The following is a 23710-nucleotide window of genomic DNA, read 5'->3' on the forward strand; positions in this document are numbered from 1 at the left end:
AGGAAGGCTGGGATTCCAACAAACAGGACGCCCAGACTCAGACCTGGCCTTGCCCCCCTGTGGCCTCTCTCCTGGGTTAGTAAACAAACAAACAAACAAAATTCACCTCATGAGGATGCAGAGCTGACGGTGGCCGGCTCCTGTGCCTGTGGTGAGAGGCTCGGGCCCGAGAGGGCACTGTTAGCGGGAGTCACCTCACGGCCCTCTGGAAGACGGTGGTCAGCTCTGTCCCCGTGCCCGAGCGAGAAAACTGGCGTTCCAGAAACGCCCTGCCTCAGACGCCACCTCACAGCTCAGAATCACGGTCTCAGCACACGTCCGCAAGGCCCTGGGGATATGCGTCCCCCTGCATGGCTCATTCCCGCGAGGGCCCTGCAGTCCCGACTCCCTCCACTCCACACCCCGGCCTCGCACCCTGCACCTCAGGGGGAAGCAGGTTTGGGACTATTTTTGTTTCTGTTTCTTTCTTTTATTTTTTTCTTTTTGGGTCACACCAGGCAATGGTCAGGGGTTACTCCTGGCTTTGCACTCAGGAATTACTCCTGGTGGTGCTCGGGGGACCATGTGGGATGCTGGGAATCAAACCTGGGTCGGCCACGTGCAAGGCAAACGCCCTACCCGCTGTGCTATCGCTCCAGCCCTTTTTTTTTTTTAATGAGAATTTTTTAAATTATATCACCAGGAGATACACAGTTACAAAGCTGTTCATGGTTGGGTTTTAGTCATACAGTGTTCCAACACCCATCCCTCCACCAGTGCACGTTTCTCACCACCAAAGTCCCCAGTTTCCCTCCTGCCACCCCCCTATCCCCTCAGCCCACCTTTGTGGTCTCTCTCTCTCTCTCTCTCTCTCTCTCTGTGTGTGTGTGTGTGTGTGTGTCTGTGTCTGTGTCTCTCTGTCTCTCTGTTTCTCTGTCTCTGTCTGTCTCTTTGTCTCTGTCTCTCTGTCTCTGTCTGTCTGTCTCTTTCTCTCTGTGTCTCTCTGTCTCTCTGTCTCTGTCTCTCTGTCTCTGTCTCTCTGTCTCTCCCTCTCTCTCTCTCTCTCCCCCCTCCCCTTGGGGCATTATGGTTTGCAATACTGAGAGGTCATCATGTTTGTTCCTTTACTCCTTTCAGCGCGCAGTCCTTACCCGGGGTGATCATTCCCAACTGTCATTGTCACATGCTCCCTTCTCTAACCCAGCTGCCCCAAGAAGCAGTTTGGGCGTGACTGGAGGCCCCTGGATAGCCCAGGCTCTCCTCCACAGCCCCAGGTGCCTGAGCTGCTCATCGGGAGCCTCCACCCATCACCTGTGACAAGCAGCCTGCTCCCAGGGGCTGAGAGAGACACGCGCTGGGGGTGGGGCTGCTGTCTACCACACGGGCTAAGGGTCTGCTCAGAGGATCCGGAACTAGATCCCAGACATCTGCTCCCAGACATCCCGGACACCCCTTGGGGACCACACGACACGCTGCCCCTCTCGTGGGTACCTCAGCAGGACAGCAGAGCCACCTGCTTCCCGCTTCCCGTGTGCATAGGAGGTCATCTGTCACCCCCATTTATTTGTGAGTGATATCTGAGCACAGAGCCAGGAGTCAACCCTGAGCACAGCTGATATGCCCCCCCACACACACCAAAGTTAAAAGATTTTCAAGTGAAATGTTAAAATTGCTCACTTAAGTGCAGTGGGTCATGCCTGACTCTAGGGTCTTCATCTCTGGGTGTGTGACCTCACCCCGGACAGAAGCAAACGCAGAGGGCAGAAGTTCGCCCTCCGAGATGGTTAAGTATTTAAGACCCTGAATAAGGTGGTGGTGTTGAGCTTAGAAGCACGAAGGATCCCTTATCGTTCCCTTCCGTTATACCTGCGGGACTCACTTCCGAACCCTCCATCTGAGTCCTTTGGTTTTTGTTGGGTTTTGTTTTTGAGGGCAGGAGGTGAGCACTTCATTCATTCATTCAGGTTTTCCTGTGAAAATGACTCACTGGGGTCTGGCCCATGTCTCACTCTGCCCTAGACTCCTGGGGCCCCAGAGAATCCCAAACAAGTCGCTATTAAAAAGGATTAAAATGCATGTTCTGGGGCCAGAGAGAGAGTTCAAGCGGGTACGGTGCTGGCCTTGCTCACAGCTCAGCAGGTCCCGTCCCCACCACCGCAGAAGGTCCCCAAGACCTGTAGGAGTCCCAGAGCCAGGAGTCAGCCCTGAGCCCAGCCTCCAGAGTTGAACCAATTAGTCATGTTACAAACACATACACTGGCACACACGTAAAGACTAAATAGACATGAGCTGGGGGGGGAGGCAAGTGGGATGGAGAAGGGACCACTGAGTCAGTGATGGCTGGAGGAACCGCTCGGGCCGGGAGGTGTGTGCTGAAAGCAGACAAAGGACCAAACACGGTGGCCTCTCAGTATCTGTGTTGCAAACCAAAATGCCCCAAAGGAGAGAGAGTAAGAGGAAATTGCCTGCCATGGAGGGAGGGGGAGGGGTGGGGCGGGGGGATACTGGGGACACTGGGGGTGGAGAATGTGCACTGGTGGAGGGATGGGTGTTCCATCATTGTAGGACTGAGACTCAATCATGAAAGCTTTTTTTGTAGCTCATGGTGATTTAATTTATTTTTAGAAAACTAAGTATAATCTGTAAAGGTATTATAGAAGGAGTATCGATTTGTTCGAGCAGGCACCAGTAACATCTCTTATTGAGAGACTTATTGTTACTGTTTTTTGCATATCCAATACGCCTCGGTAGCTTGCCGGGCTCTCCGAGAGGGGCGGAGGAATCGAACTCGGGTGGGCCGCGTGAAAGGTGAACGCCCTACCGCTGTGCTATGGCTCCAGCCAATAAAAGGAGTATATAAGATAAAATGGGGAAATATATGACTTGAAATACATAAATATACATTTTTATCTGTTCATACATTTTTATACATAAATGCAGAGTGTCTCGGACATTAGAGATACACAGGTGTTCAGGCACTTGCCTTCTACATGGCTGTCCCGGGTTCGATCTCTGGCACCGCATGTGGTCCCCCGAACACCACCAGGAGTGCTCCCTGAGTGCAGAGCCAGGAGTCAGCCCTGAGCACAGCCGGTGTAGCCCCCCCCCCCATCATACCTGACTGGAGTATTGTGGGAAGACCCTCACACAGACGCTGTGTCTAATATGCTCACCAGCGGGGGAGGATTGGGACGCGGCTTAGGCGGTCTGTGTCCCGAGCCTTCCCCGTCCATGGCGCACGGAGGCACATCTCATAAAGGCCCGGCCAAGCGGCTGCCCCCGGTGACCTTTCTGGGCAATCCCGTCATCCCGCCTTCAGCCTGGCCCTGCCCTGGCGGGCGGGTGGGAGCGGGTGAGCCCTGGGCAGCCCTGGGCAGCCCTGGGCAACCCCGCAGGCGCCTCTGTGCGGTAGCCCTCGCCTCCCTCCCACCCCGGGGCCCAGTCTGCCTCGCAGGGTGACCGTGGGGCCGCTGACCAGTTCCGTCCTCAGGCCGGAGGAACCCTTGAGGCCGGCAAGAGTGACCACCACCCCTGCCCCCCCTCCCCCCGGCTTCTCAGCCCCTCCGAGATGTGTCCCTTTCACTCTCCTGTCACACCGACACTCGCCCTCCGCTCTTGAGGCACAAGGACTCGGGACGGCGGGACCCGCCAGAGCCTCTGCGGGGAGGGCGAGGCACGGCTTCCGTGGCTTCCGTTTCTGCCTGGGGGGGGGGCAGTGAAACTCGACCTGCCATGGCCAGAGAGAACACGGGGTGAGGGAGGCCCAAGTGCACTGTATTGCCCAACTCTGGCCGGTCCCAGGGGCCACAGGGTCCCCCAGGCGTCCCGGGGTGCAGCCCCGGAGGCCCCCCCAGTCCTGTAGGGTAGCCCGGCTGACCCTGGTCCGGCAAGGCTGCACAGTTCACACCCTCTGGTCCCCGAAACACCAGCCCGTTGGCCTGGAATCACCAAGAGAGGCTGGACCAGTACTTGGGAACCTTCAGAGGCTTTAAAAGGAAAAAGAGGAGCTGGAGCGATAGCACGGCGGGTAGGGCATTTGCCTTGCATGCAGACAACCTGGGTTCGATTCCCAGCATCCCATATGGTCCCCCAGCACTGCGAGGAGTAATTCCTGAGTGCAGAGCCAGGAGTGACCCCTGTGCATTGCTGGGTGTGACCCAAAAAGAAAAATAAATATCCACTGGCAGACATCTAGAATGTCCACCCTGTGTCCAAAGCAAGCACCCTGATGCACCTGACCCTGCCTTATGCTGGCACTGAGCCCTCAGCACCTGACCCTGCCTTGAGCTAGCACTGAGCCCTCAGCACCTGACCCTGCCTTACTCTAGCACTGAGCTCTCAGCACCCAACCCTGCCTTATTGTAGCACTGAACCCTCAGCATCTGTCCCCCCCTTTGCCAGCACTGATCCCTCAGTACCTGACCCTGCCATGTTCTAGCACTGAGCCCTCAGCACCTGACCCTGCCATGTTCTAGCACTGAGCTCTCAGCACCTGACCCTGCCTTACTCTAGCACTGAACTCTCAGCACCCGACCCTGCCTTACTGTAGCACTGAACTCTCAGCACCTGACCCTGCCTTACTGTAGCACTGAGCCCTCAGCAACACCCGCCCTCCTTGCGGGCACTGAGCCCTGAGCGCTGTCCCTGCCCCGCAGTTCTTTCAGAGGACAGCACGCTGACCTGCATGCAGCACTACGAGGAGGTGCAGACCTCGGCCTCCGACCTCCTGGACTCGCAGGACAGCGGCGGGAAGCCCAAGTGCCACCAGAGCCGGGAGCTGCCGCAGATCCCGCCCGAGAGTGCTGTGGACGCGCTGCTGGACGGGCGCGACGCGGACGGGGACCCCGCGCCGGGCCTGGAGGGGCCCTACGAGGTGCTCAAGGACAGCTCCTCGCAGGAGAACATGGTGGAGGACTGCCTGTACGAGACGGTCAAGGAGATCAAGGACGTGGCGGCCGCCCCGCCGGGCAGGGCCCCCGGGCCCCGGGCCCGCGCCGCCGCGCCCAAGGGCAGGGCGGACTTCGCCGAGTACGCGTCGGTGGACCGCAACAAGAAGGGCCGGCCCAGCGCGCCCCCAGAGACCACCCCGGGGGCCGCCGAGCCCGACGAGGAGCCGCCGCCGCCCGTGCCCGCCAAGCTGCTGGACGAGAACGAGAACCTGCAGGAGGAGGAGAAGGAGGGGAGCGCAGGCCGGGAGGGCGTCCCGGAGGAGGCCGAGGGCGCAAACAAGGTACGTGCCCTGTGCTTGTGCTCGCAGGGGTTCGGGTGGCGGCCGGCGCTGCCTTAAAGGGTTGCTTCTCGGGGCTGGAGGGATAGGCCAGCAGCTGGGGCAGAACTTCGCCTTGCACCCCCCTCTCTCTGGCCCCGGGTTCAAGTCCTGTCACCGTATGGGTTCTCGGATCCTCGCCAGGAGTGCTTCCCTGAGCACAGAGCCCGGAGTGAGCCCTGAGCAGGACTGCCAGGTGTGATCCCACAATAAACCAAAAGGAGCTACACAGTAGAGGGGTCATGGAGCGCATGGAGCGGGAACATGGATGCTTTCGCTGCTACACAGCATGTCTGAGTTTGAGCCGTACAGTGTTGGACTTCATGTTTGAGTTGCAGCCCTGCAATGATCCAATACCCATCCCTCCCCCAGTGGGTGCACATTCTCCGCCACCAGCGTCCCCAGTACCCCCCTCCCAACCCGCCCCCTGCCTCCACGGCAGTTTCCCCCATATGCTCTCTCTCCTTTCGGGCGTCCTGGTCTGCAGTGCAGATATGGAAAGGTCAGCACGTTTGGTAGCAGGAGCTTATTCCATCCGCACATGTGGTTATGGCTGTAGAAACTGCAGAGCACGCCTCGGGGACGTCGGTCACCCCTGTCTCACCGGGAAGAAGGGACATCCGTGAATGCGGAGAGAGGGATGGGAGCAGGACACGTGCTTAGACATTCCTTTGATTCTTTCATTTTCTTAAGTTGGCTAGAGTTAGGAGCCAGGTCTTAGGAGTCGGGTCTGGGGCACCGTCACTGGAGAGTGGGGACGTGGAGCGAGACACCGGCAGTTCGTACCACTCAGCAGCAGGATCCTCGTGAGAGCCCAGTGCTCCCGGGACTGGGAAGGGCATTGAGAATTTCGGTATGATTTTGGATGGTCGAGGTGTGGAGGGTAAGACGGGTGAAGCAGGAAGGGAAGGCGTCAAGGAGAATCCAGAGACATTGCAGAAATAGCTGAAGCCCACCCAGGTTGAAGAATTGCTGAGATTGGGTTAGAGGAAGGGGCTGGCCCGTGAATGTGGCCTCAGGGGCATTGCAGGGATGGGGCCGGTTGGGGCTGGTTCCCGTGAGTGACAGGAAGCTGAGAAGCAGCTCTGAGGGGACTAGGGAGTGTGGTGGAGGCAGATCAGGGCAGAGTGGTCAGGGTAGATTTGGAAATGTACGTTTGTTGATGGCAGGTCACCGGCAATAATGCAAACAGGGTGTGTGGTAAGAGAATCAGTGAACCTGAAGTGAACCCCATCGTGAAACAAAGCACGGAGCAAGCCCAAGTCTCTCAGTTCATTTACCCGTTAGCTTGGGAAAGACTTCAGACCACTTAAGAATCTTCCTGATGATTCATGCAAACTGTAGAAATGGAAAATTTAAGCATCTGATAAGAAAGCATCGTTTTTTTATTATTAATCACTTTTGCTGCTGATTAACACTTTAGCAACAAGTAGATTTGAATAGTCTACATAACTTTCTTATTTGTAAGTTAAGGTTCAAATTAGGAGAAATCTGGGGCTGGAGATATAGCACTACACAGAAAGAGCTTTTGGCCAACCCAGGTTGGATTCCCAGCACCCATATGGTCCCCAAGCCCCTTTGGGCGTGACCCCTGGGTGCAGAGCCAGGAATAATCCCAGAGCAACACCAGGTATCTCCCCAAAACAAAAAAATCCTAAGAAATATATCAAATATTGGACTGGAGCAATAGCACAGCGGGTTGGGCGTTTGCCTTGCACACTGCCGACCTGGGTTCGATTCCTCCATCCCTCTCGGAGAGCCCAGCAAGCTACTGAGAGTATCTCGCCCACACAGCAGAGCCTGGCAAGGTCGCCGTGGCATATTCGATATGCCAAAAGCAAGTAATAAGTTTCATAATGAAGATGTTACTGGTGCCCGCTCGAGCAAATCGATGAACAATGGGATGATACTGCTACAGTGCTATATCAAATATTATATATCATCATCATCATCATCATCATCCCGTTGATCATCGAATTTCTCGAGCAGTCTCAGTAACGTCTCTACTCGTCCTTCCAAAGATGCCGTACTGGAGGTTTTTTCAGGGTCAGGGGAATGAGAACCAGCTTGTTACTGGTTTAGGCTTATTAATACACCATGGGGACCTTGCAAGGCTCTCCCATGTGGGCAGGAAACTCCCAGTAGTTTGCCAGGTTCTCCCAGAGGGAGAAGTAGACTATAAGATGTCACGCAGTCATGAAGCAGCTGCACGCTCCCAGGAGCTTGCTTTTAAGTCTCTGGATGCTGGCTGTTGACAGGATTACACGGTGCTGGGGGCAGTCCCTGGGTGTGACCGCCTAGCTACTGGGAAATGGGAAAATCTGGGTGGAGGAGGCCCAGTCCAGATCCAAGCAGGTTTGGAGGTCTCAGCCCCGGGTCCCACACACCTGGGTTCCTCTGCCGGTTCCTTTGCTTCTCGGCCTTTTGGCTAAGATCAAGTGTAGTATCTGTTCTTATCAGTTTAATATCTGATACGTTCTCTCTCAGATTATATATCATATATTTAAATATATTGAAAAATCATCATATAATAGATTTATTTACAAATATTTTAAACCTCAGGTGCTTTGTGTCTCTTTGTGACTTCCTACAAATCAGTCGAAAACATTTTTCTAGTTAGGTGGGTTAAGGCATTTGCAAAAAAAAAATGTTGAATTATTGATTTAAACTAACTTCTCTTCTTTTTTGTGTGTGTTCCTAACAGAGATTCAGTTCATTGTCATACAAGTCCCGGGAAGAAGACCCAACTCTCACGGAAGAAGAGGTGAGTTTTGTGACCAGAAAGCTCTCTGTCAAAGAGAGCCCTGTCCTCACTTAAATTCACGATCTTGTTACCTTTTCTGAAAAGGCCAAGATACTCTCTTTCATTTTGCATTTGGTTTGGAGATTTTAGCTTTAAAATGGTTCAGAAAGGGTGACAACAGATGGTCAAAGCAGAAAGATGGGGTAAAGCGGACAGCTAAGTCAAGGACGCTGTCTTGGAAAGAAGGATGGGGAGAAAAGAGAAAGGAAGAAGAAAAGGAAAGGAGCATGGGAGCTGCAGGCAGCTGCAGGAAGTACACGTTGGAAGAAAAGTAACTGGGGGAACCCTGGAAGCTGCAGCAGGTGCTGGGGGAGAGGAATGTGAGCAAGTCCAAGGACAGAGGGAGGGACAAGCTGGGGGACAGAGGGAGGAGGTCTAAGGGAGGAGTTCTGGAAGCAGAAAGCAGGTTGCTTCAGGAGCTACTTTCTAGCCTGGAGCTAGGTCAGATAGAGCTGCCAAGAGACAGGTCTGTATGGGGCCAGGCGGGTAGTACAGTGGGTAGGGCTCTTGCCTTGCAAGCCTTTCACTCTGGGTGAGGGAAGGATGAGAGAAGGGAGGAGGGGGAGGGAGGGAGGGAAGGGGAAGGGAGAGGAGGGGAGGAAAGGAGAAACTATGCATTCTTTAAAGCACTGGGACAAAAAATTCACTGGATGGACTTTCAGTGATGCATTGACATTGCAAAAGCTTTTGCATATATTACTATGTTAAAATTGGTTCAGAGCGTTGAGACCCTGAATTTCTCAGCTGCATCTGGCTTCTGTCTGGCTTTCCCAGTGTAGTAAATTTTGTGAGCACCCAGATGATGTTCATATACAGCTGCCTCACCTCCTATATAGGACCCAGAGAATTAGAATAGCAGGTATACCTCATACCCATCCTGAAGTTTCACAGAGCAGAAGTGAGCAGTGGTGCCCGTAGGTGATATCACCCAACCCCCTCTGCACTGCTACCTGCCCTCTAAGCTGCAGGATACAATAAGGAAAGCTGTGAGAGTAGTACTCCTTGACACTCCATATTTCTCAGTAGCCCCAGATTCAGCCTGTCCCTTCTGTGGTTACCTATCCCCCATCTCTTCTATGGCTGTCCCTCAAGGCTGGGGCAGTGCCTTCTTGCCAGAACCAAAGATGGCGCCTTCTTCCTGTTTCCCTCACTGGAGCCAGACTAATCATACTCATGACGAGAAAGTAGATTACATAAAAGACTTAAAACTAATGGTCTAAAATAAATCAAAGCAAAATAAATAAAGTAAAATTTATAATTGCTGTTCTTGCATTTTTGGTGTAGTTTTTTAAATACAGGATCTTGCTATAATGATGAATTTATAACAGGATAAAAAACTAATTTAATATTTGAATTGAGGGCTGGAGCAAAAGTACAGTGGGTAGGGTACTTGGCTTATGTGTGGTTGACCTGGGTTTAATCCCCGGCATCACATATGGTCCACTGAGCAATGCAAAGAGTGTAGAGAGAGCCAGGAGTAAGCAAGCTCTCAGGGTTGCCACATGTGACTCAGAGATAAAAAATAATTAATTAAATTGGAATTTTCCTTCTGGCATTTTTTATTTTTATTAAATCTCTGTGAGATATAATTACAAAGCTTTCATGATAGAGTTTCAGTCATACAATGATCAAACACCCATTCTCCACCAGTGTACATTTTCCACCAATGTATCTCACCCACCCACCCCCCACCCCCTGCCACTATGGCAGGCACCTTCCTTCTTACTCTCTCTCTACTTTGGGCATTATGGTTTTCAATACAGATACTGAGAGACCATCATGTTTGGTCCTTTGTCTACTTTCTGCACACATCTCCCATCCCGAATGATCCCTCTAACCATCCTAGACTTAGTGGTCCCTTCTCTATCCCAACTGCCTTCTCCCCCAGCGCTTGAGGCAGCTTCCAACAGTGGACTAATCCTCCTAGCACTTGTTTCTACTGTCCTTGGGTGTTATTCTCAGACTATGTTTTTTTTTTCTATATATTCCACAAATCAGTGCAGCCATTCTATGTCTGTCCCTGTCTTTCTGACTCATTTCCTCAACATGATACTCTCCATGCCCATCCATTTATAAGCAAATTTCATAACTTCATTTGTTTTCTAACAGCTGTATAGTATTCCATTGTGAAGATGTACCACAGTTTCTTTAACCAGTCATCTGTTCTCAGGCGCTTGGGTTGTTTCAAGATTCTGGCTACTGTGAATAGTACTGCAATAAACATACAAATGCAGATGTTATTTCTACTGTGTTTTTTTGCACCCCCAGGATATATTCCCAGAAGTGTTATTGCAGGGTCATATGGAAGTTCAATTTCTAGTTTTTTCAGAAATGCCCATATTGTTTTCAAAAAGAAATGGACCATTTGGCATTCCCACCAACAATGAATGAGAGTCCCCTTCTCTCCACATCTCTGCCAGCACTAGTTGTTCTTGTTCTTTTTGATGTTTTCCAGTCACTGTGGTATAAGATTATATCTCAATGCTGTTTTGATTTGCACTTCCTGATGATTAGCGATGCAGAGCATTTTTTTCATATGCTTTTTGGCCATTTTATCTCTTTTATGAGTAAATTTCTATTCATTTCTTTTCCCCATTTTTTGATGGGGTTGCAGGTTTTTTCTTGTAAAATTCTACCAGTGTCTTATACATCCTAGATATTCACCCCTTATCTGATGGGTATTGGGTAAATAGTTTTTCCCATTCCATGGGCTGTTTCTGTATTTTGGTCACCATTTCATTTTGAGGTGCAGAAGCTTCTTAGTTTAATGTAGTCCCATTTGTTAATCTTTGTTTCCAATTGCTTGGTCAGTGGTGTTTCATCTTTAAAAATGTCTTTAGCTTCAATGTCATGGAGGATTCTGCCTACATTTTCTTCCATGTACCTTATGGATTGAGGTCTGATATTGAGGTCTTTAATCCACTTTGGTCTGACTTTTGTGTCTGGGTAATAGAGAGGTCTTATTTTTTTTTTTTTTTGCATGCAGCTGTCCAGTTTTCCCAGCACCACTGTTGAAGAGACTTTCCTTGCTTGACTTTACATTTCTTGCTTCTTTGTCAAAGATTAAGATATTATTTTTGAGGGTCTGTATCAGGATATTCAACTCTATTCCATTGGTCTGAGGGTCTCCTTTTATTCCAGAACCATACTATTTTAATTACCATTGCTTTGTAGTACAGTTTGAAGTTGGGGGATGGGAAGGGAATGCGGGGGAGGGGGGCCGAGGGCAACAGGGGTGATGCCACTCATCTTCTTTTTCCCAAGAATTGCTTTAGCTATTCGTTATTCATGGGGGTTTATTGTTCCATATGAATTTTGGGAGTGTTTTGTCTATTTCTCTAAAAAATGTCATAGGTTTCCTTATAGGAACTGCATTGACTCTGTAAGATGCTTTGGGGAGTATTGCCATTTTGACAATGTTAGTCCTCCTGATCCGTGAGCAGGGGGTGTGTCTCTATTTCCTCATGTCCTCCTTTATTTTCCGAAGTATAGTTGTAGATTTCTTTGTACAAGTCCTTCACCTTTTTAGTTAAGCTGATTCCAAAGTACATGATTTTCTGAGTCACCACTGTGAACGGGATTGTTTTTTAATATCTCTTTCTTCTCTTTAATTATTTGTACATAGGAAAGTCATGAACTTTCTTTTAGCATTTTTGGTGTAGTTTTGGGAAATAGGATTTTGTCATAATAATGAATTTATAACAATAAATTTTTTTAAATTCTGATACCTAATTTTTAACTGATATTTGTTCACTCTAATTTATTTTTCTAATACATACTTTTGGAAAAATAAACATGTAAATTACTTCTTTTTGTACTTGTGTAATATAATATTAGTCCAGATTGAAACTGAGATCTGTGTTTTGAGTGTTATTATTCCAATTTAACAGAATGATTTGGGGAAAGATTGGTTTTAAAAAAAAGTTAGGGGAAAGAAAAGAAAAAAAGAAATGGGAAAAAAATAATTTATAAGAGCATAATAACAATTTGCAGGCTGAATAGTGAAAATAAAAGACATTTTTAAGGATAAAAATTGTAAAGGTAAATAGAATGGCAAGAGAAGAGAAACCTGTATACAAAATAGAAATAATAATCAAAGAAGACAGATAGTCAGAAAGAACATAGGAAGATCCTCACAGCCTGTAAGAGCCAAAATTGACAATGACTGCCTCTGCGTGTGAGGTTCGCCTGGAGATAATAATAAGTTGCAAGTCAATGAAAGAACCTGTATTTTCTTTTCTAAAAAGAGTAAAAGCTAGGAAGAATCAAGTATTTACAAAGTCTGGGGGCTGTTCGTGGTAGGGGACCCAGGGAAGAAAAGTGAAGAGAGAGATAGAAATGCTGGCGAGTGCCCAACTCTCGTTGTTCTAGTCCAAGCAATGTATGTATTTGTGCTCCTAAATAACACCCGTGCAGGTGAGCGATAAATCTGGTGTATCTGGCTTCCCCACCCCATCTCATCTGCCCAGTTTTAGCTATTTGGATAATAAGTACCTTATTATGAAAAGGGACAGGACTTTATTCTTCCTGCATTTATGCAACAAGCACTCTTCATTTCAAGGTTTCTCTCTTCAGACCTCTAAGGTTAGAATGCTAATTTACTCTTCATTAGAACAGACAGATCCGTACAGCAAGGACCTTCTCCACGGTTGTTTCTCTGACTCTCAACCTTGGGATCGTCAAAGCTTGGCAGTTCTGAGCCACCAGCCTGTGGGGGAAAGTTCTCATGCAAATGACCAGTTAGCACACGTCGGAGGAAGCTTTTGAGGCCAGCTGGAAACTTCGTCCACAGTCTGTGAGATATGTGAAAGCAGGAAAATATCTCCCCACACTTAGGAAGCCAAGCATCTGTCAGAAAGCATGTTCATTTATTTCCCGGGTGTCTGAGTAAATCTATCTCTGAGGGAAAGATAAATACAGGTAATCATTATTTTCGAGTATGTTTTAAGTCATATCCCCAGATCTCTTAATCAGTATGTTGGGTCTATCATTACCAAAGAGAATTAAAGCACGGGTCAGGGTCAGAAATCTTAGCGGGAAACTCACTGGTTGTTCCCATTGGGAAGTTTGTTTGACTCCAAAGTCATTCGAGTTGGCTGGCTGCAAATAAGGATGAATTTTCTCACTGAAGAAAACCTAGCCTGGCCTGAAAATGTCTATATGACCAATAGTACACACTGCAGTTTTTTTTTTTTTCCTTTTTGGGTCACACCCAGCGATGCTCAGGGGTTACTCCTGGCTTTTGCACTCAGGAATCACTCCTGGCAGTGCTTGGGGGACCATATGGGATGCCGGGGATCGAACCCGGGTCGGCCGCTTGCAAGTACACACTGTAGTTTTTAAAAAGAAAAAAGAATAGAATATGCGTGTACTGCCACAATCCAGGAATCGCACTTCAGACCACTTGGGAGAAACAGATGGATGGTCATTCAGTGGCCCGCACGCTTGGCTAGATCTTAGATAAGTACAAACTGCCGGCCCCACTCCCAAACACTCTGGCTGCGACTCTGAAGTAGGAGCCAAGAATTTCCCTTGCTGATAAATTTACAAGTTCTTCTTTTCTTGTTCCAAGCTTGATGAGCAGAGGAGAGTAGAATGTTAGTTTCTAGGCTTGGGGTGCAGAGGACATGGGAGATACTGGTCAAAGGGTACGAACTCCCAGCCGGGTGGCCAGAAAGTTTTGGGATCTGGTGCAAACAGGAGCACTCCAGTTAACAACGAGGAATTATTATACTTGTTTTGGGTTTTTTTGGGGGGTGTTAAAAATTTTTATTTTTTAATTGAACCACAGTGAGATACATGGTACTGTTATACTCCTAAGTTGTTAAGAATAAAGCTTTAGTACTAGTGGGACAATAAGAATAGTAATCAGACTAATAGAAATGTTAAGTAGCCATAAAGTGGCTATTTATTAATAGCCATATTGCTATATGATTTTCAAAATAATAACCGCAATCTTTTGTAATATGTACGCATGCTAAACCATCACCTGTACACCATAAACTTCCAAGTACATATCTGTCATATAGCAGTGAAACTGCAGAATGAGAGCAAGGAAATGACTCCGAGGAAGCTTCCGGTGCCTCACGTTCAACCCCCAGCACCCGTGGTCCCAAGTATCAAGGTGGAAGTACGCAGCCCAGGAGCTGCTGAGTCTGGCAGAAAAAATTATTTTTAAACTAGAGAAAAGGAAAAAAAAGTCAAAAGTGGGGGAGGAGAGATTTTTAAGAGATATGTACACATGTGCACGTGTGCACACAAACATACACACACACAATGGTGCAGCTTAACTGACTGGTTAAACTTCATCATATGAATGCATGTTCAATTATCACCTTGTGGTGCTGGAGTGATAGCACAGTGGGTAGGGCGTTTGCTTTGCACGCAGCTGACCTGGGTTCAATTCCCAGCATCCCCGATGGTCCCCTGAGCACCACTAGGAGTGATTCCTGAGTGCATGAACCAGGAATAACCCCTGTGCATTGCCAGGTGTGACCCAAAAAGCAAAAAAAAAAAATCACCTTGTGCATCATAAACTTCCATGTTCCATGTCAGTAATATAGCAGGGAGCCTGGGGAAAGGAGACAGGGGGGATGACTCAGAGGAAGCTTCCATATCTCACCTTCAACCTTCAGACTCCCTGACTCCCGCTTTGTTTCCTAGATCTCAGCTATGTATTCGTCAGTGAACAAACCTGGACAGCCGGGAAATAAATCGGGACCATCGCTTCAAGTGCCAGAGGCCACGTACAGTTCCATCGAGGGAACCGCCCAGAGATCTCCCTCTTCGTGCAGTGACCTCTATGCCACGGTCAGAGACTTTGAGAAGACTCCCGGCAACAGCATGGGGGTGGTTTCCCCCGCGGGACGCCCAGGGGACGAGCCGGAGCCCCACTACGAGGCGATCCACACTCTGGGTAGAGAAGAAGAAAAGGGCCCCCCGGACACCAACGGCCACCACAGCCTCTTCCCAAAGGAGAACGACTACGAGAGTATCGGGGACTTGCAGCAGTGCCGGGATGTCACCAGGCTCTAGCAGTCCTGCGGGGACGCCGGTGCCCCCCACCCCCCCGGGCGCTGCTCCCACGAGGCTCTGCCCCTGTGGCTTGTCCGTCTGCGCTGCTCCCACAGCACTGAAGCAATCCCAGATGCACGCCCCGTCTCCCCACTCCCAGGAACAGTGAGGTACACGCCTGGCGCTGGCCAGCGGAGGGGACCCCCTGCCAAGCACACCCCCCTCCGAGCCCTCTGTCAGGGGTCTCGCCCCACCTGTGAGGAGGAACTGTGCTCACCTCCACAGCTCCACTGGAAACGCCGCCACTCCGCTTTCGTTCCTCTCCTCTCTGTTTTCTTCTCTCTCTCACTCTCTTTTTTTTTCAAATGTAGGAGTACTGCTATTTATTCAGCCATTGATTAAGCTGATTGAATTGGGCATGAACTCCACATGACTCATGTATGTGACTTTCTTCCCCTTATAATCTTCCCTTCTTCCCTTTTTTTTTTTTTTTATACATTCTTCCTCGGAAGCATTCCCACCTGGCCTTTGCATTCCACCAAAAAAAAAAAAAAAACAAAAAAACGGTTTGGGGATGCTGAAAAAAATGCCATTGCTGGTTGCCATTCTCCAGGCTTCGTCAATGCTGCCCTGTCAGGCCAGGCCGTGCAGGATAGGTTTGGGGACATCCCTCGAGTTTAGGTCATTCCTACTGATTTTTTGGCACTCCCCACCCCACCCCATCAATCTCCTCTCCCAAAGTACTTGAAGTCATTTTCAGATGCTTTATTTTATTTTTCTAGTAAAAAAAAAAAAGGAATACTTTCCCCAGTCCCAGTATTTGAAACACTTCTGAGCCTTTTCAGTATTTTCATGAATATTGTGGTACTTCTTCACGTGTGTTAGCCCAGAGTTCATTCCTCCAAAACAGAGAGCCTTAATCTCTATCTGGGGCACAGATCACATATTTTGACAGCCCCAGGGGCGTGGTCTCTGAAGGGCTGTGGACTTGAGTGTGTGTTTCTGATGGCCCCTGCTTCCACACCGAGGGTGTGGGGCTTTTGACATTAACTGCTACCCTAAGGTATTCTATCTAAGGTTGAAATGTAAGCATTTATTTTTATTATATAAATTTATAAGATGTTTTTATGTTTAATGCCTAATTTCTAGAAAGTGCCAGAAAAAATATATATATTAACTATTCTGATTTTATGTATGATGGTTTATACTCTTGTTTTTGAAAAATATCATAAAGCACATAAGCTCAAGTTGTTATCTCTTTTCTCTAACTAAGTGTTTAAAACAGTGAGGGTTTTTAAAAGACTCTACTTTTGTAATGGTACTTGGGACTCCAAGACAGAACTGTCCAGTTCCCTGGAGAAGTCAGTGGGAAAATAGAAATGATCCTCTTCGGTGGTTTATGTGGGCAATATTGAAATTTTTGGAGTGGTTAACAAAAAATGGAAAGGAGAACAAAATATGACCACGATGATTGCGAATCACAAATCTCAAATCTCATGGCAACATTATCATTCCGTTAGGCTTGGTTGCGCTTTGAGGAAAACTGAGTGTGCTTCTGCAACCCAGCTCTTGCAAATTGCGTATTGGGATTTTTTTCCCCCCTCCATTTTACCAAAATCAGTAGCTGAAATAACTCAGACAGAGAGCTCTGCCAGGACTGGATTTAATCATCTCTTTAGATCTTGCAAGGCCAACATTGAACGACTTGTTCATTTTTCATTTTAAAAGGAGCCAGGCTGAAGTGCTTTTATAAAACGGCCGCTACAGAAAGGCAGCTTTTTCTCCCGCACGGAAGGGAAAAGGAGGCAATTACTCCGTACCTCTGTGACATCTGTGTCTCTTCAGATTGCATAATCTTGCTGTTTTCCCTTCTTCTGAAAAGAATGCTCTTGGGAAGATGAAGCGTCTTGAAAATCACACGGGCCACCTCCCTGGCATGTTTTGTCTCGCCCTTGTATTCGCGGCTCGGTTTTGTGATTACTCGGCTACACGTTTCTGAAATTGTAAAGCAGGCTGTGTTGGGGCCAGCCAGTGGGTTGTCATGTTTCAATCGGTCTGTTCTCTTCTCTGAAAACGCCATGTGCAGAAGCAAGACCATCTTGGATTAGGAGATAATGGCAGAGCACCATTTGATGAGAAAGAAAATGATCAGGAAAGCATCAGGCCCATATTCTTTGAATTCACGTTCTTCCTAAGCACAGCCTTGCCAGGTGATCTTTATTGCTTTTGTATTAATGCATTTGAGCCAACTCTCTCTGTCATGGGGTTCTTGGCAAAACTAGTCATGTACCTGCCGCGCTTCTGTCCTTTCTGGGTGCCTGACCAGTCCAGTTTTCAGGCATTTCCGAATGTCCGATCATCAAGGAAGCAGGTGTGGTTTCCAAAAGTGTCAAACCATTTCTAGAGAGAAGCGCATCATTAATAATCTTTATTATCTTGCCATTTATTAATCAGAATTCCCCACAGAAATTGCAAAAAAAATTGTGGCCATAAAACAGATGAAATATTTTTCTTGGATTGAGAACTAATGCTAAGAACAGTTTGTGATATATAGAGCTTTAGAAACGTACTTTCAGAAAAACTCTAAAGCCCTCCCATATATATCCCAAAAGAATAAGTGATAACCCATCCCAGGAGACTTGGAGGAGGGAGAAGTGGCATCATCTTGAGGAAATGTCTCTGCTCTTTAACCACCTGGTTTAAGAAGTGAAGTGTGTTGGTTGCAGTGTCATCACACTTTTGACCTTAGGGTAGAATATCTAATACATTCCATTACTTTGATTTTGATGAGAACACGTGCTAGCATCCTTGAGTTGGACCAAAACTGGAGACTTCTTTTAAACTGTCTCACTTTGAAGGGCTGGAGAGACAATCCAGAGATTAAGGCATTCGCCCCACGTGTAGCCACGCCCCATTTGATCCCAGTGTCACATGTCCCTGGGCACTACCACGAGTGACCCCCTGAGCACCTTCAGGTGCAGCCCAAATGCCCTCCCATATTAAAGAAATAAAATTTACCTTTCATGATCTTTTATTCATTCTCCTGGAGTTAAATGTTACAGAGTTTAGATGCATGAATGATGATCTTTAAAATTCGACTTTGAGGGTCAGAGAAATAGTTCAGCAGTAAAGCGCTGAACTTTGTAGCCACCTGACCTGGATTCAATCCCTGGCACTCCATGGGACTCCGGAGCCCACCAGGAGTAACCCCCCAGCACAGAGCCAGGAGTAATCCCTGAGCACAGCCAGCTGAAACCCCCAAACAAAAATATTCTACTTGGATATCCATAGGGTCTATTTGATAATTCACAACCCACCTTGTGTGAAATTATACTGAAAGATCAAAATAAGCTCTAGAAATTTTTATTTCATATGTCAGAATTATTTTTAGATAGTTTGAATTTAAAAGAAATTTTAAGTGACAATATTTCATCAAATATGACAGCAGGAAAGTAACTCTGTATGTTAAATGTTTTTGAACTTTCAAATTCTTAAAATAATTGTTACAAATATGTTGACTACATGGAGTATTTTTGTCTTGCACTAAATTATGTTATCAAGTCTGATGAAGGTTTTAAGCTACTGTTCTCTCTTTTGTGGATAAAAGACTAATTACTGATTTATCTACCCTTAGACTATGGGTTAATTCAAATTGAGTACTAAATTGACAATAGATATTCAACATGGAGAACTAAAACCTAGTCTTAGAATGTCATTATATTTCTCATATTTGTTTTTTGTTTGTCTAGATATTTGCTTACTTAAGCCAGTAACAAACTATATATTTATATATATGTATATGTATATATACACAAACACACACATTATATATATATGTGTGTGTATAGTTATATACAAAATAATGCTCTGGTGCTTAATTAATTAAAATATATCCTATTAGTCTTCAGGAGTCTATATCCTACTCATGTGATGAGTATTGTCACAAAAACAACATTAGAAGAAAGAGTTCTGCAATAGTTTTCACTTGGTCACTAGAGAAAACCTCTTTAGTTGCTTAATTTTTCTGACTAATATGTTCATATCTTAAGTTGTGTCCATAATCCTCCTGGCCAAAAACAGTGGTAGCTGAAATTAGTTTGGTTCTACACATGCCTCAGTGTACGGTCAACCTGACAGGAGGAAACATGGAAAGGCGTTCTCAGGTTTTTGAGAGATTTTTCCAGAAGCAAATAGATTTTTCCAGAAGCTGAGAGTGGGGATGAGGCCTCAGCAGGGTGACCCCGTGCTCTCCAGAGCAGAGGCCCCGTGTCACACATGGGGATCTTGTCTCACTCTGTTGAGAAACCAGGAGATTTCACCACAGAACCCACAGGAAGCGGCGTGGTACGACATGCTCTGAGGCGAAAATCACAGAGCTTCAGTTCAAGACTGAATTCCCATTTTGTAAATGAGTAAATGAGATTTTTTTTCCCCGTGCTCCTTGTAAGAGTTACTCTGAGTCGTGTGATCTAGTGCTGCCATTCTCTTCAAAGTGTTGATTTCCGGTACGTGGCCAGCTTAGCCGTGGCTGTTGAAAGTGCAGTAGTAGTACTGAGAGTTGTTCCCAGGGAATCTTGACAGGCTTATTATACTGTGTAACTGAGAAACATTGACATGTCATGTGTGGTGTTAATAAGTGACTTACGTGAAAATAGGAACAAGTGACTCTCGTATCAAAGATGGCATTATTTGCAGTGAAATCTAAACTTCTTGTCTTATGGTAGTGTTCTCTTGTTCTGTTTTGTACTTTTCTTCAGTCCATTTGTCTTGATAGTGGCATTTGACAAGTGGGACATGCTTGGAATGTGTGTGACTTATAGATCAGTCCTGAACCACGATAAATTAGAGTCTTCATCTGGAATTGCCAAAGTAAATTTTTTAAATTATGGTCCAGAAGAGAACAAACATTCTTAAGGGTTTTTGTTCTCCTACTGCATCTTTTAAAGCCTGTTTATATCCGGTCTGTAATATTTGCTAAGTATTTTATTGCTTTTGTAGCTGTGATTTAATAAGGTAATGGTGGCTTAGATTCCTCTTAATGTCAGTTGAAATGAGAAACGCAGTTTTTGTTTCAAAGACTATTTTTTACATCAGCTTGGTAATCGTTTATCTTAATGCACTTAGATTTTCTTGGTACACCACTTAAATACTATGGGTGTTTGTTTTTCTTTTAATTTATTGTGCTCTGATTTTCCCAGATCATGTTCAATATTGGATTGGCAATGGTCATTCCTCAGACTTGTTATGTTAAATTGGTAACAATGTTTTAATGTGACCTTTTAAGCAATGTTATTACAATGTGCCTCATATTTTCAGGGGAAGTTCGAAATATAGGTATAAAAACATTGAGAATTTGCATTTCATTATTCCTGCTCTCTCTTCCTCATACCAATGGTTTCCTTAAAAGTGACACATTGTCTGCCGGTTGGTCCCCATCTATCTTCCTCTTTCTCAGACACTCATAGTTCCTGACACCGAGTGGCATTTTTATTCATTGTCTCAAAAGATCTTGGGAATAACCAAACTGATTTACAAAAAGGAGAAAGTTGCTTCCAGTCCTGAGAATGAGCTCAACCTCACTTTTGTCTAAAAACATCCGACCCGCTCCAGCCTCTTGATCTTTGCTCTGCGTCGTTCGTCAAGAGCGTGAGTGTGAGCAGGGGGTGTGGCAGCTGCTCTCCTCCCGAGCTTGCTCGCCTTTCCCCCGGACAGATAGATGTCTCCTGTCACTTGGCACATGCAGCTCCTGGGCCTCTTCCCGCCAGAGTCCCCTGAGGCTGCTGCTCCTGGGAGGCACGAGCACATCTTCTCGGATCTCTGTCACGTCCCGCACCCCAAACCCGGCCTGCAGGCACACAGTTCCCCCTCGGTCCTTCTGCTCACGGCTCCCCATTCATACTCTCCTTTTTCACAAGCAGCCAGTTGAAGCCTAGGATGCACCTCGGGAAGAGTTGCTGGCCGTTATTTATCTGTTAGATCGAGGTCGTTCTTGCCCATAGATTTCCTATTTCAGATGATTGGCACCGAGGGGCCATGGAGAATAAATTTTGTTCTGCGCTTCCTTTGGTCTCAGAAAAGAATGTTGTGAAAAGTCTAAGGAGGAATCCAGCGCAAACGATACAATGAGCATCACGCTGGAACCAGGCACTCGCTGTCCCCCCAGCAATGACAGGCTGCCCCGTGGACGTGCATGCTGATTGTTTTGAGGGGGAAGCAAAGAGCCCCATCTTCTAAGCAGTCATCATGTTTAAAGTACACTGAGGAACATGTTTAGGCAAGTAGCTCCTGAACCCCCTTTGTCCTCAGAGAGAGAGTACTTGTGATTTAGGTCAGTCACCGTGATTCTGATCTACCTTCCCGGACCTCAGGGAAATGAGAATGTTCCAACGCCTAGCTGGAGTTACAAGATATGGAGAATAAGTTGGTCATTTATAGGCAACTATTTGGAGGGAGAAGCTTTTAAGCACCACCCCAGGTGACACAGCAGCTGAGTCCCTTTATTTACCCCTAAGGATCCAGGATGTATTGTGTATATTGGTGTTTTGTTGTTTGTTTAATTTGACTTTAAGTCACTAATTATTTGATAGCTATTTGGAGTACCTTTCCCCCCCCCTCTTCAGATTAACAGAGCGGGTATCTGTTCCCTTTGCACGAGTAATTTTTTAATGTCTAACCAGGAAACCAGTTCAGCAACTCATCAAGGTCATTTGGGCTAAAAGAGAAATTCTTCGCACCCCCCCCCCCCCCCGCCACCACAGCCTTCGACTCAGAATTGTCTTTTAATGTCCGGGGTTGGTTTTCCTTTTACCATGGTTTGTTTTTCCTTAATTGGGGATTTTTCACCTCCTTTCAGTTGAACTGTACTTGACATGCAAGTTTCAGGTGTGCTTCTTCAGAAATCAGCATCTGCATGGCTCTATGAAGCTCATCATTGACGTGAGAAAGGTTGGAAAGTCCGTGCTTAGTTACGGAGTTACAGTGGACTCTCTTTGTTTTGTTTGGGGGCCACGCCCGGAAATGCTCAAAGGTTACTCCTGGCTCTGCACTCAGGACTTAACCTGGGGGTGCTCAGGGCACTATATGGGATGCTGGGGATTGAATCCAGGTCAGTTTAATGCAAGAAAAGAACCCTACCCATTGTACTCTCTCTCTGGCCCCATAGTTTTGTTACTTATTTATTTTTTTGCCACTTTGAAGCTTAAGGAGAATGTTCTTCACTCTAGCTCCCCGTTTAGGTAATGAAGGCTTTCCTGAAAGTCAGCCGTGCAGGAACCAAGAAACCAAAGGCCTAAGCCTACTCAACCTTCCTCAGATGTTTTTACATATTTTAATGCAAAAACATATCAGCAAAACTGGCACGATATTCAAGAGCCTTCTCACTCAGCTTGCTGGCAATTTTTCCTTAGGTTCCTCCCCACCCCCACCCCCACCCCACCCCCCAGCCCAGCTCTCAGCTACTTGTCTCTCCTGGAACTGTCGTGGAAGCTTCATTGCAGTGGGCTCTCCACTCGCTGCCCGCTGGTGTCTTGGATCCCGGTGCTTCCGGGAGCAAGGGGTCTCTTTCAGAGATGTGAGCCCTGTAAGCCTCCGATTATGACACTTGGAAGGAGATTTTTCATACCGTCTGTGTGTTTGGGGAAGAGGGAGCTGAGCAGGAATTAGAAATAAAAAAGGAATCAAACGAACAGGGCAAGTTTTCCGACCCTCCTGTCTTGGGAAAGCGTGGGACCTCGCTCTGGGTCTAGGCGGCAGCCCAGCAAGAGATACACATAAGGTCGTTTATCTCAGAGATTTCCATATTATTTACTTTCTTCTTTGTGAACTCAGGAATAAGCCTGGTTTGTGGGGAGTCTAGCACGGCTAGCAAAGCTATCACTTGTAAGATAAGATGCATCCTTCCAAGCCTGTTTGTTGGAAGAACATCTGACTTTTCTTTTACTGGGAAAAGAAACTGTAATCAAAAACAAACCCAATGAAAGATTCCTCTGGACTCTAGGAGAATGTTGTGGCCATGTAATGTCCAGTCCAAAGTGTTTGTTTGTTGCCTACAGTATTTCAGTAATGCTTATGGAAGGAACATGGATCATTTTCATTTATCAGAAAAGCACGTGGAGACATTGACGCATTCTCAGAGGGGACAACTTTGAAGAGAAGCATTGATTTTGGAGACAAGAGCTCACACTCTGCTATCCCTGTTCCAGCACTGTCTGTGTGACCTTACGAAAACTTCTCTGTGCCTCAGTTTCTCCATATGCAAAATGGGGATAATGATACCAACCTTGCCTACCTCATCGAGATGTTATGGAGATCAATGAGATAATATAAATTCAATTGCTTTGAATTTTGGAAAATAGGTGCTATAAAAATTAAAGGTGTGTTTTTAATGATCCGATTGTTATGTTTAAATAATAGCAATACTGTTAGTCGTGTAATAATAAGTTTCAATTTGATGCATATTTACAATTCTCTTCTGTGGCCAGATCTCTATCATTCATCCAGTAATGGTACGTAAGGAACTGAAATGGGTGTTTTCTGTACATTTCTACTGGTAGTCTTTCTATCATGAATGTTCCCCAAAGGCTGAAATTTAACTTGTAAAATCTTATAGTTTACATATAATGAACCCCATTCAAGCTGTATGAAAGTCT

The 23710-nt window shown here is 46.7% G+C and overlaps 1 protein-coding gene and 1 pseudogene across 1 annotated transcript in view; both read left to right on the top strand.

Annotated features, from left to right (window-relative positions):
* The window catches only part of PAG1 (phosphoprotein membrane anchor with glycosphingolipid microdomains 1), a 165305-nt gene extending 149756 nt beyond the window's left edge, over positions 1–15549 (top strand). The window contains exons 7-9 of the mRNA XM_055126776.1: positions 4635–5209; positions 7950–8009; positions 14712–15549. Coding sequence (XP_054982751.1) covers positions 4635–5209; positions 7950–8009; positions 14712–15083 — 1007 coding nt within the window. The 3' untranslated portion in view covers positions 15084–15549. The remainder of the gene's footprint in view (positions 1–4634; positions 5210–7949; positions 8010–14711) is intronic.
* Positions 7654–7770, top strand: LOC129402666 (U2 spliceosomal RNA; annotated as a pseudogene).
* Positions 15550–23710: the final 8161 nt, after the last annotated feature.

Source organism: Sorex araneus, chromosome 2 (genome assembly GCF_027595985.1).
Source record: "Sorex araneus isolate mSorAra2 chromosome 2, mSorAra2.pri, whole genome shotgun sequence".
Taxonomy (NCBI): domain Eukaryota; kingdom Metazoa; phylum Chordata; class Mammalia; order Eulipotyphla; family Soricidae; genus Sorex; species Sorex araneus.